The sequence below is a fragment of the Colletes gigas genome, unplaced genomic scaffold, assembly GCF_013123115.1.
Source record: "Colletes gigas isolate AHSC1104 unplaced genomic scaffold, ASM1312311v1 Colletes_gigas_Sc00007, whole genome shotgun sequence".
Taxonomy (NCBI): Eukaryota; Metazoa; Arthropoda; class Insecta; order Hymenoptera; family Colletidae; genus Colletes; species Colletes gigas.
Genome location: NW_025106636.1, coordinates 6,634,932 through 6,650,022, shown reverse-complemented (window position 1 = coordinate 6,650,022; position 15,091 = coordinate 6,634,932). Strand labels below are relative to the sequence as shown.

At 36.7% G+C, this 15,091-nt stretch overlaps 1 protein-coding gene across 1 annotated transcript; it reads left to right on the top strand.

Moving 5' to 3' along the window:
- Positions 1-210: 210 nt before the first annotated feature.
- LOC122396286 (zinc finger protein ubi-d4 A) lies at positions 211-15,062 on the top strand. The gene is made up of 9 exons (XM_043394532.1): positions 211-345; positions 422-531; positions 784-1,020; positions 1,555-1,772; positions 1,963-2,032; positions 4,057-4,212; positions 6,938-7,390; positions 12,859-12,971; positions 13,908-15,062. Exons 1-9 carry the CDS (start codon positions 266-268, stop codon positions 14,037-14,039), a joined length of 1,569 nt encoding a protein of 522 aa, XP_043250467.1. The 5' UTR covers positions 211-265; the 3' UTR covers positions 14,040-15,062.
- Positions 15,063-15,091: the final 29 nt, after the last annotated feature.

Below are 15,091 nucleotides of genomic sequence, written 5' to 3'. Positions count from 1 at the left end.
TCAAATTTTCTTGTTTTCGTTACTGTGTGATATTTAATGATAAATTAACTTTAGTTATTTAATTTACAATTTTTTATTTATATTTATTTGAATATTGGGAATTATTATATTTACACAGTGTTTCTCTAACTTTACATGTGTTCCCGGGTATATTGTGTTTGACGAAATGCGCATGCGCCGAAGTAGGGCACTACGGTATTCCTTTTCCGGGAAGAAGAGCAAGCGGCAAGCAGGAGCTGAAAGCGTACTGTTTGGTTGTTAGAAGATGACAGCCATTACGATTTCGCCGGCCACGCATGGAATTATTCAAGTTATAAATGAAAGCAACCTGTGTAAAATTGAGAGGTACGTATCACACCAACGATCGTGTGTAATTATTTCCTGGTGTTATTCTACCATCACTGCTATCGATTTCTTGCAGCTACCTCAATGACACGGCATACAGGGAATCCATCGAAAATGCATCAAATTATAATAGCCGATTATGCAGAGATCGACGGCTTCGTATGCCATTCCTCGATTCACAGACAGGTATTATTTACTACACTCTTATTACAAAAATTTTCATATTTGCCGATCATCGTGACGTTGTATAACACTACTATAGTTGATTGAAGAAGTATCTTGATTATGTATAATTAAAATGAATTAACATATTTGTTCGTTTTGTACGAACAAAGTTTTTCAAACAACGCTCTTGCAAAGCTCTTAAACTCTTCAGTTACCTAATTAAGAGTGATTACAGAGTAAACATTTATTTTGCAATTTTGATTCAAATTACAGGTGTGGCGATGAATCATTCTGCTTTATTTATGTCCGCGAGAGAAAGACTACCAGGTTTATTGCACGGTCAAATATATACATATCCTAGTAAAAGATGGAGAAAAAAACGGCGTCAGTATTTAATGCATTATTTGCATCCAAAACGAGGACCAAGAGGAGACCCAGAGGACTGCGTTGAAGGAGTAGAGACTGTGCAGCATGTGACCGATGATAGTAAAGAATCGGTTGTTCTTAAAGGTAAATATATTTATTTTGTATTTAACCCCTTAAGCGATTCACGAATTTAAAGAAATCCAACCCACAAGTGTTTACCTTTTTTTTTTTTCTCTCTCCATAAATTCGAGGATATAGTAAGGCATTAGTTACTAGTAACACATTGTATGTTATTCTCAATTGCATTACAGTAATGCCCACATAAGTGACCGCAATTCTTGGAAGCCAAACGGCTTTAGGATGTCGAGCGTAACTTGACGCCAGTCGTTATCGATACATTGTATAGTATATGGTTTTGGGTGTCAGCTCTTTTCTTATCACCATTCAATTTTGAGAAGTGACCATGCCCACATAATGACCGCGGCCGGTCCCGAGCGTGGTCACTTAAGCGGGCACTACTGTATTTCAGTGATTCTGATGAAAAATTATGCAAAATTTTCTAAATTATTTGTCTGTTCGCGAATAAACTGTACAGTCATGGGCTGGATGCTTAAGGAGTTAAATTAACAAAATAATATTGTACTTAATTCGTCTAATGTTTAACATAATAACAATTAGTTTTCACAGATGAACATCATAGTAAAGATGCATGGTACTACGACGAGCAGGACATGCTCGATATGGACACGTACGACGAACCTGATCCGGAAAGTGACTATGATTACGAAGAAAGCTACAGCAGTAAAAGAAAACGAAGAAAACCCCGCGGAGCTGGTCATCATCCTACACGAAGTCACCCACCTGTTACGGACAGTCCCGGGAGCAAACGTACGAAGGTAAATTTTTAATACGTCTCGTTATCATTGACAATGTTGCATTTTGTTATAACCTTTGTCGTGCAATTTTAGGCAGCAGATTATATTAAAAACATGATTAAATATTTGACAAAATTTTCCTCCCACTTTTCTCGTACATATTTATAACACGACATATACATTTAGTTCACCGTATACGTTTATTAAATAGGGTGGGGGACGTGGGCGCAAAAAAACCAACTATGATGCCGCCGACACTGATAAGCCATTCGTTTGTGACCGTAAGTTTAATCATAGATACAACTACAAATGACCACTTCCTGTTACTAGATTCATTATAAATATTATTACTATTAGTTTTATCAGTTGTTATTTCGATTAAGAAAAAAAGTGCATTACGTTAGACAATTTGTTAATTTTATTAAATAACTATATTTTTATGATGCCTACGTATTATTTTACAAGATACGCAAAGGTTACTATATAATATATATGATATGGAAGATCGAAATAAATTATTGAAGATTTTAGTCTTGGTTACCGCATAATTTTACACTGGGGATGGTGATTGAACATATAATGAACTTTATAACGTGGAAAGGTGCCCTTTAGTCTTCTATTAATTTCATATTGATTCAATACTCTTTGCTCAGAGAAATTGATCAGTACTGTATTGACTGCTGTTTTCCTTCAAGTTTATGAATTGCAGTATATTACAGGATACTCCAGTCCTTATCGTACAATTTGTGTTTGTTCAAAACCTTGTATTCCATTTCTCGTTTCCTATTTATTGAAGTATGAAGAGACATGATATGGTTCTGAATGAAAGGCAAAGACTAATTACGCGCATTAAACATTTCAGAAATTTACGCGTAAAGAGTACGCAATCTGTTCGAACGTTAATTATTTCTACAAAATTGTATACAACAATTTTAAATCTTTCAATGACTTTAAATTACATATTGTATAGTTCTATCCAAAGATAATCACGCCCTTGAATCTTGTATTTTATTATTAACTCACACTCCGAAAATTATCGTCTATTATTCGCAGATTTGTGAACGGGATATACTATCCGACAAAATTGTCGTACAGTAGTTGATAATTTTTGTTTGTTTAGTGCAACACAGAAAGTTACGCTTAAAATGTGAATCAAAGAAGTGCAAAAACCCAAAGTAATTCTTGAAACAATAACGTCGCGCTTGTCCAAACCTTGAAGGAGTATAATAGTCACTACTAATTTGATCGAACTTTTTCAGACACGAAGTCTATGAATTAACTCGAATGTGCCTGCAATCTGTTTACTTCTTGAAACCACTCCTGTTAGATTAGCAGAAAATCTAAAGACATTTGGTCACGAATGATAAGCTCCGACTCTAAATGAAATTTCAGAATATCGTTCTATGTCTCGGCCAGGCTTACGAAGTTGACCAAATATCTTCGGACTTAATACTACCTGCCAATAACAGAGCAAGAATGTACTGGCTCACACTGTAGCGAGCTCATTCTGTAGGAGTATACAAGCATCAAGCCTTGCATCGTATTAGTTTTGCTTCTTGGGCTGGAACTCCTTCACTGCTTGTCCACATATAGATTCGTAGGTGGATAGGGATATGTACTGGTACGGAAGGTGTGCAAATGCTGTCCCTGACCTGTAAGCTTCTCTCCTAGAATCTTTTAACCGCCGCGTTTTCTCAGAATTTAAAATACTATCGTTCGCAATAAGAAAACAATATTTTTTTAAGCATCTTCGTTCGTTACACGAGAATGTTTCACAATATCACCTTGGAACAAACTAATTATTCAAACGATAAAATTCAACGTTGTTGACCATTTGGTAATATCAATATATCACTGCAAATTTCATCTAAAAAGAAAAGAAAACATATACCTATAAAGAATATAGAATGTTTTACAATATCACCTTAGAGCAAACGAAGTGTTTAAACGATAAAATTCAACGTTGTTGACCATCTAGTAATATCAATATATTATTGGAAATTTCATCTAAAAAGTAAAGAAAACAAATACCTGTAAATAACATGAGTAATTGAAGAGTCGAAAGTAGATATAAAAAAATGAAGAATCAGATCAATATATCTTATTCTAAGATGAAATGAAAGAAACATGTTCGAATAACCGATAAAGATGTTTTTATATTCTCGTTAAAGCAACAGACAAGCGAACATGGCGGTTAAACGAGTACATCCTCCCAAACGTCCAACCAACTCGTCGACCAAGATTTTTCTCATCATGGACGTTGCATTGGATGGTTTGTGGGAAAACAGTATTTGCACTTTTGCAGTATGCAGCGCACGGTATAAAACCAGACCTGGTCTGGTCTACCATTACGGTCATTCCCACTCTACTTCCTCCGGTGATCCTGCTAAGGAACTAAGTCCCAGTCCTGCCGAAGTTGAACCTAGGAGCGTTGCAGACACCGCTGCTTCGAACCAGCCAGGTTGGAGCCAAAATCAGCTCAGTTTTCTCACTGTCCTTCAAAACTTATTGCTCCCTGTTCCCCCGTATCACTTTTTCGTCCGATCACCTTCATCTTTGATCTGATCCCGTTCACGCAACCCCGTTTACCCGGACCACTCCCCCAAACTTGATGGAACTAAGTATATTTTCTTTACATGTATTGCGAATGCATGCATTGCAAATAACGTAGCGTAATTATTTGTGTTCACTCTTCCATATACAGCGTTCTTTTCTTTTCTCGTACGTATGGAATTTTCTTCTTGCACAACTCTTTTTTACGAAATACTTGAATCTGTACCGAGCTGTTATCATACGGAAAAGAAACCATTAAGCCAGTATGATACGAACGATCTTTTCGTTACTTTCAGTATACTCTAAAATTTTCAAATTTATATTTCTCGATGTATTATGGTATCGTTGATTCGAAAGAAAATGAAAAAAAAAAAAAAAAAAGCAGCGATTGTTGCGAATGTTTTGCAATAGCATGCTTCTGCAATCGCGTCTCGAGTCCGTTGTCGTCGCGAAGAGGCGATTTTCCGTCCAGCCCTTTAGATCGGTAGTTGTTCTTGGGCGAGCAGCCTCTTGAGTGTTTGGTATGTGTGTGTATTTTTATGTAAAAAAAAAAAACAGAAAATAGTTTTCTGTATTCTTCTTTAGCATGACGAATACTGATTTAGTAAGTACTCTAACGGCGTTGATAAATCTTCTCTCTCTATTATATATTTTTCTTTTTTTTTTCTCTTTACGTTTGCTCGTTTTACGCTTTGTCTGAATTCCTAGAGCGATTTTGGCTTCGATTTTCCTCTCGATAAGCGCCTGCAGCTTCATTAAATATATACGTATCGGAGTTTGCTCTCCACGAGTCGCAAAAGTAGTTCTGTTACGTTTGTGCCGCTGTTTTGTCTGATCTTGGAACGGATACTTCGACGTTGTATCGTTGGAATTGCTCTTGGTGATGGAATGCATTGATTGACGTAATTTGTGCACCTTGTTACGATTATACAGTATGTTCTGGTAGAAACTGGCTTGCCTTAATATCTTCGGTATTTTAAACAATAAGAAGCAGCATTGCTCGCGAGTAGTTTTATAACTATGAGCGGAACGTAATCGAAGTTGGATTAATAACAGTGTCGTTATTTTTGCGATTATAATTAATTAATTGTCTTTTTTTCATTCTGTTCTTTTCTTTATTTCTCACTAGATACTTCTTTTTTGATTACATACATAATCTTAATATAATAAAGTCGTATTATTATTATTTATTAGTCAAGTTTTTATTATATCGTAAGAAGTCAAATTGATCTTGAAATCTCATGTAAATCTATGTTACGTCCCTCTCAAAAGGTATACAACTTCTCTAAACGATGCTTCTTTTTATTACTCAGAATAACGAGTATATTAAAATTGCCTGTTTTTGGCGGTACAACCTGTATATTATTTGACTTTTTTTTTCTTCATTGTTGTGCCAGTTCTTGTTTTTTAAAGACTGTGATGTTTCGAATAATCGGTTTCGATTACTCGGAACGAACGTCCCGCAAATATGGATGAGTGACTGCCTCTCGAAAATTTCTTCGAGTTTCACCGGTTTCGCGTGATTATTTTTCTTTCGAAGTCGAAATAGATTCAACTAGCCGCGCAAGGCCATTTCACGAGCGGACAAAGTCACGCGATATTCATTTTCATTGCTTCAATTTCTTATTGATTTAATAGAAACGATTAGATTTTAAAAAGTTTCTGGACAAACTAGGCGCTTATAGAACATTTGCACTAACAGATAAACGATAAAGTATACAGAGTGTTCGGCCACTCCTGGGAAAAATTTCAATGGGAGATTCTAGAGGCCAAAATAAGACGAAAATCAAGAATAACAATTTGTTGATGGAGGTTTCGTTAAAAAGTTATTAACAATTGAATTAAAAAATTTCAAATCATTCTGAAAAAATTATTTTTGATTGCGGGGATCAATTACAATCATTTTTGGTGAATAGACATACCCCCGAAATCCTACGCACTTTCGAGAAAAAAATTCGAGTAGGTCAGAAATTTTTCGGCGGAAAAAAAAAATATCAGATCATTCTGGGAAAATTATTTTCGGTTGAGAGGGTCAATTACAATCATTTTTGGTGAATACACATACCCTCGAAATCCTACGTACTTTCGAGAAAAAAATTCTTTACCGAAAATATACTGTGTGGCCGGAAATGTTTCTATAACTTTTTAACGAAGCCTCGAACAACAAATTAGTATCCTTGATTTTCGTCTTATTCTGGCCTCTAGATGGCCAAATACTCTGTATATTGCACATAATGCAGTGCAAAATTCGGAAGTAGCATAAATATTTTATTATATTGCGTGGTCCTTAGGATAAATAACATAACAAGGTACAGCGAGTCCTCGAATTACGCCAGTTCTTTTCTCCAATTTGTCTATCGTTTAGTAATTACTAGACAAAATTTAACAGTATGCATCGAGGGCTTGCCGTACATTTTGTCTATATTTAAAAAATAGAATTAAAATCGAAACTCGAAGAAGATTGAGACGGGCAGTCGGCGGTTTGTCGCCCCCCCATCGTTCGTGTAATCGAATCGATTATTGCTGGCCATTGTCACAGAATTGACTCTTAAATCATTGTCTCTAAGCCAGTGTGCATGGTCATTAGCTTGTGACGCAAAGCGCAACTGGGTATGTGGTCGGTTTGTGATCAGGTGGTACACGTCGGGGTCGTCAGAATGCAACCTCATCGAGTACTTCGAGTCCCTCTCCCGCAGCACCTTCCGCGTCCGCTGCGGGAGCGTCCACGCAGCCTCAGCCGCAGTCTCAGCAGCCCCAGCAACCGCAGCCGCCGCAGCAACAGCCGTCACCGCAGACGCAGCAGCAACAATTGCCCGCTGTGCCGGCGACGGTGGCGCCAGTATCGCCCACCGTTCCACCCGTGAAGGAGGAACACCTGCCGGCCGTCTCGTCGCCTGGAACCGCCGTCCCCTCGCCGTCCTCGGTGAGAACGGAGGGTCCGCCGACACCCGGGAACAATGAAAAAAAAGCTGGCAAATCAGCGCAACCCTCCCCGTACTGCGACTTCTGTCTGGGCGACGCTAGGGAAAATAAAAAAACCGGCGGCTCCGAGGAATTGGTCTCTTGCAGTGATTGCGGTCGCTCAGGTAAGCCAGAGGAAAAGATCAAGCGCAAGTATACGCGAAGAACGAATCACAATTAATGTAGGTGGCGTACGCGTGTTGTTCACCGCCACGGTATATAAATTGGGTAATCCGCGTGTCGATCGAGCCTTCTTCCCCGAAGCATAACTGCTTACTTTCGGTGGTGTGTATACGTATTACCGGCCATGTACGCGGGGGACTACCTCGGCGAGTTCGGTGAACGTTTTTTGTTCCTAGTTTTCAATTTTTATTCGTTACCGTCGGTTGGGGGTACTTGGCAATAGTAACTTGGAATTTACTCGCTTACACGATTTCTAGATCAAGTTTCAGCAGTACAGAGAATTTTTACGGAACATTCTTCCCTATTGAGAGGTAACAACTTGCTGTTGTTAGAAGCTTTGCTAACATTATAATAATATCTCATTGCATTGTTCGTTGCAGGTTGCCCCACTTGACGGTTTTCTGAAACTAAGTGCTATGGTCACACCTGTGCATATTTTGTACATTCTTACATATCAAGTTTTCTAGAGTATTTTAGACGCCCATATTCTGTGTATCTGAATCTACCTCAGGATGCAGAAGAATTGAGCGGATTTTGTTTTCCAAACTCTTTGAACTATCACTTTCTAACTGTGCTTTCTGTGCAGCAGATCCAACGATTCAGTGGATCGTGTACTCAACATTTCTAGCAGTTCCATCATTTCCAAATAGGTGCAATGTGGTTTCTCCGAGTGCTTCGTGCCCTTGTCTTCCTAAAATATCAAATTATTTTCACTTATCCTTAATTACAAAGTTCGTAAGAAATATTCAAATATCCTTTGTTTCTCAGTATTTGATTGTTTAAATAAAATATTAGTTACTCTCTTCACCTACGTGCTTTTCTCTTTGAGCAGTCTCTGTAAAGTTTGCTAGGGAAATATTACAAAATCTGGGCATGATCGGAAACCATTGTCGTTCCTTAATAATAAATCAAAATTAGAGAAGTAACCGGGTGGAAGGGCATTTTATATTAGAAACGTTACTCGCGCATGTAAATTGATTTATTTATTAATTCCGTGGTTCGGAAAATTGTATAAAAGATTAGAAAAAATAGAAATATGGCGTTCCGTTTGGTAATGCTGGTAAGGCTGGCTCGTCAAACTTTTGCACAATTTGGGTATTAATTAATCGACGAATGTATAAATAAGCAGGGCGCAATTTAATTTTTAAAAGATAAAGTAAAATGCGTGCAAACAGGGGGGGGGGTGTTATGGTCGCTGTCTACTCTGTGTACATGGTCGATAGCGTAGCTTGTTTTCTCTCCTGTGTCTCCTTACGATCCGCGACTTGTGTTCGCACGGTAATAGTCGAAATTATCGCCTTCGTTGTTTCCTCGAGGTTACGGGTGATTTATTATTATCAATTGGATGTCGTTGAAATACGTTTAACGGTACGTCCAAGCGCTCGAGTAGATTTGTTTTCGAATTGTTATCGATAAGGCGTTCGACGAAACGGTTTTCAAGTTTATTTTTCATACCACCGGGCATGGATCGTAACGGAAAATGAAAAACACGAGAAAAAAAGGAAAGAAAGAATATTTTTGGGTCGAATAGGACGATAACTAATTGCTGCGTGACATACGTTCGAAACCATCGTTAAGGGTAATTCATTGTGTGCCCGTGTGTGCAATAATTAAGAATCGATTATCTGCACGGTTCAGGCGACGGATAAAGAACAAAGAAATGGTTACGAGCTTTACGTACACTAGTCAAGGCACGAAAAGCAAAAACATCACATTGTCAATGGTGCAACTTGTCGCATCTGAGTGATAGGAATTTTCGATAATTCCTTTACTGCACGGATCAACTGTGATTTATTGTAATTCAATGATTAGTTTTTAAGGGAAAATTTTTACGAAGCAAAAAAAAAAAAAAATAATAATAATAATGTACAAAAAGCGAATTCAACACGAAATACGAATCTCGTTCCGGATATTAACGAAAGAAAAGTGGGGGAAAAAAAAAAGAACCGTCGTCGACGTAGTAACCGAATCTACTGTTTACGAAGTTAGATGAATTTTCGAAGAAAAGAAAGAAAAGGAAAAAACGAACAAAATTCCTGTTGCACAGTATCACTAGAGCACATATTGAAGAAGATGTGTTTGTGTTCTCTGTTTGACTACAGTGTAATCGCGTTTTTACGTTATTGTGTTGGTAATCAAACGAGTGACGAAAAACAAACAAAATGAAAAAAAAGAAAAAACGAATGAAACTTGCCGCGAAATAATCGTTCTATAATCGAGAAGTTTTAAGAGAGCTTAACAAACGATACGAGTATATACTTTATATAATTATATTATCCAGCACAGTCGTGAATCGTTTAACGAGAGCAACATATTTATATAGTAAGACGAGAAGAAGGTCGAACCAATGTTTTCGATATTTCTACGTTTCTCGGGTCTGTAAATATTTTCTTTGTCTCTTTGCGTTTCGCATATTTCTATTTACAGATCGCAATACACGACACCTAAGAGCGCAGCACATATAACGCTAGTTAAAGTATTATCGTTCATATACTCGAGCAAAAAGAGATTCATTTTCGCAACACGACCCAGAGGTTCGTCGTAAATTTACAGTTACATTTTCTTGTTCTGTTTGAGATCGATGCACCCGCATTCTTTACATTACACCGTATAGGTTAAACGAGTGCTCGATCGAAGCTTCCCAATCGCGTATGAACCTGATTTTTTTTACATTGAACTGCATCTGGAAACTCGTAAGTCGGTTTCGCTATCTTGTTTTTTTTCTTTTTTTTTTAATTATCGAGTTACTGCAGGGATTTTTAGTCCATGGTTTTATTTGTTTTATCGGTGATATCTTATCATTGAAGAATTCTTTATATTTCTATCCCTTTGCAAAGAATTCGTGATTCCATTTTCCTCGGTTAAAAGTTTTAATTTTGAACCGAATTATAGTAAGTTTAATTCGATTGGGTGCTCGATATGGTAACCCAGACGAGGGGGGATACCCTTTGGAAACCTCGAGCGGTCAATTCATCTGGTTCTGGCTTCCGGTTTACTTCTGTTAACCTCTTCAGGTGATTCAGTTCACCTTAATCGAATATTTTTCACCGTGAAATATCTTGAAGTCAAACTGATTTCTCAGAAAATTCATATGAGTCTTTTATACGTGTTCAGATGTGGACACCGCGACGAAGTCGGACGTCTCTTACATATTATCGCCTATTTAGACGTCTGGACAACTTGTTTTCAAACTGGTTAACCAAGAGAGCGTAGAAAATACATTGGGTCCAAAAACATACAGTCCTCAGCGTTTGGCTGGCTGTTTTCACGCAATCAAGTCGCTATAGCGACGGTACTTTTTTTAATATTAAAAGTTCTTTCATTACAGAGTCCCTGCAGCAATCGAATAAGTCAGCAAAATATTTTCCCTTTTTAACGACTTGCGAACGTTTCTGTATTCGTGTCGAGAAAAATCGGTGCTCGCGATCATTCGAAATTCTAACGAAACAATTTTTCAACGCGTTCTCCATTGTTTATAACACATTCCATCGGACCTGCTGCTCTTATTAAAATCTTCGGTTTCGTTCTGGGCATTAATCGTTTCGTCATGTTACATATAGTGAATGTCTTCTGCTATTGGATCGTCATCCGTTGACGAGAGAATATTTATTGCATATTTAGAGGAACAAAAAAATAGAAAAGGAAAGATGGAAAAAAAACGCGACGGTAAGCGGTAAACGTACGCATAGAGTATGGTAAAAGATATATTCTTTTTCATGTGTTTTATTCGAGTTAGGTACGATTTCGACGATACGTCGAGTCGAGAGAGAGAGAGAGAGCGAGAGAAATGGCGTATCCTTATTGATCCTTGAGTAGAGACTCGATATAGCTTAGTTTTGTACAAGCTTTGATATTCGTACAAGATATCGTTCGAATAGAATTAAAAAGGACGTCGCATCTAACAATTCAATGTAACGATACCTTATGAGTTTTTCGTCTCTTAGAGTGAATCGTCATAAATCGTATTTAATTCCGTGGATACGTTCGCGTTCGTTCTTCTGTTCTTTTTTTTTTTTTATTTTTTTTTTTTTTATTTTTTTCTAATGCTAACGTTATATATTATAGATTTATGGATACACAAGATGACGCGATTTGTAACTCGTACGTACTCTCGTCACTACTTTCCCTTGTTATATTGTCTTACGTCCGTAACGTGCGACGAGCGATACAGTGATAGATGATTAATTTTACGGTGCGTCTGATCAGCCGAGTATATGCAGCGTTCTCCGCGCGGAACAACAGTTTTCTAGATGGTCGTTAAGTGTTACACCTTAGTTCTATATCCTTTAGTCGTTCCCCGAGATACACTTTCGAGTCTTGACAAAGCAAAAAAAAAATGAAGCAAAAAAAGAAAATAAGAAGCAAAACATAAAAAAAAGGAATATGTGTTACGAAAAGATCTTAGAGTATCCTTATAATTTACCACCCGGTAGCGGCCATGCGGCAAGAGTAAAATTCGAAGGTGCATCACTATCGTATCTCTGGATACCCTTAAATATTTACCGTAAGAAAAACTCACATGGTATAGTATAAGAGAGGCAGAAAAACAAAAGAAGAAAATGAAAAATACGAAAAAATACGAAAGCATGCAAATAGTTCCTCCTTGTTATATAAAATCGAAGACTTGTTATTAGGCAATTTTTAATTAAGCAATACCCATGAGGCTTACAAATCTAGTATTTAAGTAACGCTAGTTATATATAAATATATATGTATATGTATATATATTATATTTATATACATATATATTATATATATGTATATGAAATGTGATACGTTATATGAGTTGCGTGTTTGTGTGCGTGCGCGCGAAACAGAGTGAACAAGTAAACGAGAGAACAGCGTGAAAGTGGACGAATGAAAGATTGTGGAGGTATGTGAGTAAAAGAGTGAGAGTGTGCTGGTCCGCGACGTTTATATTGTGCTGCGCAAGAAAGAACGTGAACTATTCCAAGGTACGCACCGCTATTACTTTACCACCTTACTATTCCAAATAAAATAACAATATGTTCAAGAGGTGACATCAAAAGAATCGCAGATATCATGAAATAAAACATTCTGTGCGGAAACATAACAAAACGTATCATTATTCCGGACGTTTTTAGTGCTGAGGAAGGGTGAAAGTCATTAGTGTATCATATTAATTATGATCGCACGCGTTTTCATATTGATAAAAAATTATTGATGTTCAGTCGAGTGCTTCTGTTCGAATTGAAAAACGAAAAAAAAAAAAAATTTAATGTAATCTGATACGAAAAAAAAAAAAAAAAATTATAGAAACGAGATAGCTTGGAGTTCACTGTTCTTCGGCACAAGATAAATGTCCTAGCACCTTTCTACTCGTCCTAAAACAGTTATCCTGTTCCGTCCCATATGCGTGTTCCATGACCTGGCTACGTTCTTGTTATAGGGCATCCGACTTGTTTGCAATTCACAGCGAACATGATCGTTTCTGTTCGCAAGTACAGGTGGCAGTGTATCGAATGCAAATGCTGTTCCATTTGTGGCACCTCTGACAACGATGTGAGTATTTATCACCATTTTTCGGGCTCCCTTAACGTGGAGGAAAAATACAGTTTGCGTACGCTTGCTCCAACTATTTTAGCATTTTCTACGGCTTATTGGGAACAACGACATTCGATTGATCTATCTTGGTATTCACTCTTTAGAGTCTATTTAAATAAAAAAAAAAAAAGAGAAAGCATTATTTAATGAAATAAAAGAAAATTATTTGTGAAAATATATAAATTATAAACTTACCACTAGAGTAAAAGAAAAGTTACTGTTGTATTAAATGTATATAAGTAATCTGCAAAAAAACATAGTTTATTATTGTTTGTTACTTTTACGAAGTTATATTTTGCGTACGATTAATCATACTCTGGACATAAAAAGGTTAAGCATCTCTGGTTACCTGCTTTGCATTAACGTTAACGTATTTCGACTTGTTTTCACCTACGCTCGAGAGCAAATCTATTTTCGTCTGCAAGGTCATTACTATGTCGGCTGCTATAATCCGACTAAAATGAATTGCGTACTCGAGATCGTTCAAAAATTCCCACTATGCCATTATTAGTGTAAAATATACACAAGCAAATAGCTAAAAAGTTAATAGAATGGTTTCTTAATTTAAAAAAAAAAGAAAATAGTCGGAGCAAGATGTGCGGAAAACTATTCTGTCTCTATCGGCACTTAAATTACGCTTACCAACGAATTGCAATTCAGTAAGGAGACATACCGTTTTAAACTCCTTGCGTTGATCGAAATATTACGTCGCGTTTAGATTTCTTGTTGGCAACGATTAGCCATGTCAGATTACTTTCCGAATAAGTGTACTTTAGGGTATCGCGCTCTAGTCTGAAAGAAGCAGAGACATTTATATTGAAACGTCCATCGCGTAAAATCACTCAGAGCCAGGTATCGTTGCAAGCTAATTAATTATTTCGCGAACTAAACTAGGATCAGCTGCTGTTCTGTGACGACTGTGATCGTGGATACCACATGTATTGTCTGTCTCCACCTCTTGCATCTCCTCCTGAGGGCTCCTGGTCTTGCCGTCTGTGCATAGCAGAATTTCATCACCGTGATTAAAGTTACTTGTCTCGTAGATAAGTCACGGATTTTTAATCTATTGCTGTGGTGCAGAGGCCGTTTTCGAATTAGGAGAGTATTCGCAAGCTCACTTTCCTTAATAGTATTACGTAGACGCGGATGTACTTCCAATTATCGAAGATATTTCGTTGGTAAGGAAGTTCATTACAAAGTTGGCAGCATTAACGATTTATTTCTTTTTTTTTTTTTTCTCTCTTATTTAAGTTCCAATAATAAGACAAAACTATACGAAGTATTCGTAGTGTATGCTGCGTTAGATATCTCAGGCACTGGTGATCTCAGAAAACTAAAAGTATAATAACTACGTATTTATAATTTTAACGAACTAGTGTTTACCAGTAGATGTATAAAAGTATGTCGTTAATGGATTGTCTTAATATTTCTATAAAAAAAAAAAAAAAAAGCAAACAATAAACAAACAGTCTTTAAGCTCACCGTTAATGTTAATGGAATTAATGGATAACCTTAGTGTATCAAGGACTCTGACAACGGATTGTCGACGAATTATTGCATTTTTCATTGAAATGGAACAAATGTATTTTTTATTAATTTTAGAAAGTCACGTAGTATCTATGGAGATATTACTATTATAGAAATTTTAGAAATTAGTTTGAGAATTGCAGACATAATGGTACTCTCCTAGTTCTAGGCCAAATTTACTTTTAGCCATTGACATTCGAAGTTTGGTTGCTTTTAAAATTTTGAAAATGCTTATATTTAAAAGAATTTGGAGATCTCAAATTTTCATAAACTCTTAGCTCCTCGCTATTGACTTGGTCCGATCCAAGAATTCACAAAAGAAGCAAAAGTAAGAAAAAATTGATATTCTAGGCAATTGATATTAATAGTATCTGTTTCATAAATAAAGATAAATAAGACACTGTCTGTTTATCTGTACGTATCATGATGCTAAAGCTTTTACACTTAACGACACAGCCATTAGTAGCAGTATAGCTATGACATAAAAACTCGCAGTACAGCAGAAAATTATATTCTATATTCCCTTTATTGTTAGTTCAGTATTTTTATAT